At 67.1% G+C, this 3,652-nt stretch overlaps 1 protein-coding gene across 1 annotated transcript in view; it reads left to right on the top strand.

The window, feature by feature from the left end:
- CHLRE_06g255700v5 (uncharacterized protein) overlaps nt 1–3,183 on the top strand; it is a 4,756-nt gene extending 1,573 nt beyond the window's left edge. The window contains exons 2-5 of the mRNA XM_043062695.1: nt 6–537; nt 750–890; nt 1,074–1,152; nt 1,335–3,183. Coding sequence (XP_042923401.1) covers nt 6–537; nt 750–890; nt 1,074–1,152; nt 1,335–2,243 — 1,661 coding nt within the window. The 3' untranslated portion in view covers nt 2,244–3,183. The remainder of the gene's footprint in view (nt 1–5; nt 538–749; nt 891–1,073; nt 1,153–1,334) is intronic.
- The last annotated feature ends 469 nt before the right edge of the window (nt 3,184–3,652 follow it).

Raw genomic sequence — 3,652 nt, 5'->3', positions numbered from 1 at the left:
GCGAGACCTCACCGGCCGCGACTTCGCGGTCTTTGCCCGCCTGCCGCCGCCGCGGCCGCAGCCGCCGCCGCAGTCACCGCCGTCACCAAAAGGCGCCGGCAAGAGCAGCAACAGCACGGACGGCGGAAAACGCAAGGGCGGGGGCAAGGACGGGCGCCGGCGCAAGGGCCGGGGCAAGAAGTCGGCAGCCGTGGAGGCGGCGGTGGTGGAGCCGCTGCCTGTGGCGCCGGGCGATCGCTTCACGCCGCTGGTGGTGTGCCGGCAGGCGCCGGCAGACGGCGCGCTGGCGCCGAAGCTACAGCAGGCGGTGGAGGCGTTTGAGCGGGGGGCGGCGGGCGGCGTCTTCAACACGCAGCGGCGCAGCGCCAACAAGACGGCGGCGGTGGTGGCGGAGCAGCCGGTGCAGGCCAGCGGGAGGGGAGGAGGGCGGAGAGGAGCCGGTCAGCGGCAGCAGCGGCAGGTGCGGGTGGCGCCGCCGCCGCTGGGTACCACCGGCATGGTGTGGGCCAAGACCACGCCCATCGCCGCGCCCGGACTGTGAGTGGGTGGCGCATGCCGTGGGACGGACGTGGGGCTGGCACTTGATCCAGCTGCGGGGGCCTAGGCCGCACAGCACACAAGTACACGTATCTGCCGTTTACACTGGATTGAACCCCAAGCCCTCCAACTTGACGCCTCATCCATGTCCCTTTCCTCTCCCCGCTCTCCCTGCCTGCCTGTCGCCTCCTTCCCCCTCCGCCGCGCCTCAGCTACGCGCACCTGCTGGAGCCCACCAAGGGCCCGGCGCGTGTGGCGCGCATGCGGGAGGTGATGGCGGCGGCCTCGGCGCTGCTGGAGGCGCAGCACCCGCGCCACATGACCCTGCTGCGGGAGCACGGCAGGGGCAGGGAGTGAGTGGCGCCGCGGGGGCCGGGATCAGGGGAGTGGAGTCGTAGCCGCAAGGCCGGCACAGGCACCACCACAGCTGCTGCTGTTGGGGCCTTTGGGGCCAGCACCGGCCACTACCTCGCCTGCTCTCTCACCCCACCCCTCTGGATTGGTTCAAAGTTAAACCCCCCTCTGGACCCGTGCAGGCACCACGGCGCGGGCACGGGGCCGTTCTGCTCCATGTCCTACACACTCAACTACTACAACCGAGTGCACTTCGACCAGGTAGGCGCGGGGGCGTGCTGAGGGGGTGTGTGCTGCGGGTGGCGGGGAAGGGCGAGCGGAAGACGGGAACTACATTGAACCCCCATGACACGTACTGGTATACACACACACCCTTTTCGCACCTCCAACCCACCTCCTCCTGCCCCTCTCCCTCCCCCCCTGCCCGCCTGCCCCGCGCGCAGGACGACCCGGCTCTGCCCTTCATCACCTGGCTGCTGGTGGGCGCCGGCGAGCTGTGCGGCGGCGCCTTCCGCCTGGGCAACCTGCACCTGCGCTTCACGCCGCTGCACGGCACCACCCTGCTGCTCAACACGCGGCTGGTGGCGCACGGCACCGAGCCCTGCGCCACCCTGTCCGGCGACCTGCGCCGCCTCGGCTCCGCGGCCTGGGTGCGGCACTGCGTGGTGGCGGCGGTGGAGCGCTGGCGCGTTGGCGCGCGGAAGGAGTTCACACGCAACCGGCCCAAGGCGTTCAGCGACCCGGAGGCGTACGCGCTGTGGCGTGTGCGCAAGGCGGCGGAACTGGACCAGGCGCACAAGGCGGCGGTGGCGCGGCACGAGGCGGAGCCGCGGTCGCGGGGCAGTCCGAGTGAGGCGACGTTGATGCGGCGCAGCATCATGGCGTGTGGCGACAAGGCGGCAGAGGCGCTGTTCGACTGGGAGGTGGTGCGCGAGGCGGAGGGGTGCTGGGATGTGGTGCAGCTGCCGGGGCCGGAGGGGCTGGGGGAGGAGGGGATGGAGGCAGAGGCGGAGGCGGAGGCGGCGGGGAAGCTGCTGGGCGGCAGTGCCGCGGCGCTGCAGGCGGAGAAGCGGCAGAAGAGGTGCAAGTCGGTGGCGCCGGTGGCGCGTCGGAAGAGCAAGCGGAAGCAGGCTGAAGCCGAGGCGGCGGAGGTGGCGGTAGGGGCGGGCGCGGCGCAGCGGGCCCGCGGGGCTGCCGTGCGGCAGCCACAGCAGCAGCAGCTGGTGGCGTTGACGCCGGCAGAGGCGGTGAAGCAGCGCAAGCGGAAGCAGGTGGAGGCGGTGGCGGAGGTGGCGGTGCAGCCGGTGGGGGAGCGCCGGGGCGTGTCGTCGGCCAAGCGCGCCCGCGGATAAGGCCCTGCACGCGGGCCCGGCGTAGGAAAGAGGTCGCAGCAGAGTCTTGCCGTTGCAGTGTTCAAGCGCCTTGACAGCGGGCAAGTGCTGCTGGGGGCCCAGCGGAGGTGGCTGTTGCGGTCAGTGGTGGTGGTGGTGGCTGGCCGCAGCAGATGCCCGCATGGTGCCGCATGTGCTGCAGCTTTGTGTCGAGTAAGGGATGGTGGCTTTGCGTTGAATTGGGATGTGTGAGATGGTTGGTGCGTGCGTGGGAGGCGTCTGTCGTACTGTGGCGTGTGTTGCCTGGTGTGCTGGACTGGCAGGCGGCGTTCACATATGTTAGTCGCGTACGGTATGCGCATAGCAGAGCTAGTGCTGTGTGCGGCTGTATCAGTTGACTGGGGGTTGCGAGGGGCACACGGCAGTGAACAACGGCGGAAACATTCGCTTGCGCGCAGGGGTGCCTGCTTGCGCGACCTTTTGCGCGCCCGCTCTGGATGGGGTAACCTGTGTTCTGATAACGCATCAGAACCGACTACGTGACACCTTTATCGGCAAAGCTTTCAGGTTATAAAGCGGTGCAGGAAGGCATGGAACAACACGTCGATTCTAATTTCTAGCGATGCAACGCCGACCCGCGTCGTTCGCCAGACATCACAAGCCCAGTGCATTCCTAGTACCTATTTGCAGCTGTAGAATCCACAGTTGGGGACCTGGAGCTAAACTTGCTTGATGTGACTGTTGGTGTGCCCGCGGCAACCCGGCGAGGGCGCGCAGCAAATGAACGGAGCTGTCCTATGCAAGGAGAAGCAGTGGAACTCCATACGCCTTATAACCATGTTACGAAGGGTTCTCACCAGTCACATCAGCCGCTGCGGGAAGAAGCGTTAGGACTGCCGAAGGACTTGCGTTCTTGCAATAGAGGCTGTTGGGGGCTTACACGGAATTCAGCAAAACACTACTGGTGCGCCCTCGGCACGGTGCCCAACCGCCGTCCGTTGCGGAAGCTTTTCGATTTGCACAATCGGATCGCCTCATGCCCAGTCCAAAAGTCATCATACAGTACTCAATCCACTTTGTTACTGAAGACTGCATATAACAACATACACACAAGCGTGGTGGTCCGCTGCTGTCCTCGCTGCTGGCCTCCTGCCACGTCCTGCCCTGCCTGGCGCACAGAGCCTTCGCTGCTGCGCTTGTGGCGCCCTGCCTGCCTACGTCATCCAGGCCGCGGTTACGTCATCACGTCTAGCCTGCTACCGTCGCGCGACGCTTGAGCAGGTTAGCGCCGGGCTGCCGTCAGGGATGTTTGCGCGGGATGCCGGGATGCTTTGGACTGGGGTCGCGTCAACTGCAGTCAGGGTGGCGCACGCTGCGCCGGGTAGATTTTGCAGCGATGTCGAGGCTGAGAGATGTGCGGGAACATCAAT

This window comes from Chlamydomonas reinhardtii, chromosome 6 (genome assembly GCF_000002595.2).
Source record: "Chlamydomonas reinhardtii strain CC-503 cw92 mt+ chromosome 6, whole genome shotgun sequence".
NCBI classification, from domain to species: Eukaryota; Viridiplantae; Chlorophyta; class Chlorophyceae; order Chlamydomonadales; family Chlamydomonadaceae; genus Chlamydomonas; species Chlamydomonas reinhardtii.
This window is presented reverse-complemented; position numbering and strand designations above follow the sequence as displayed.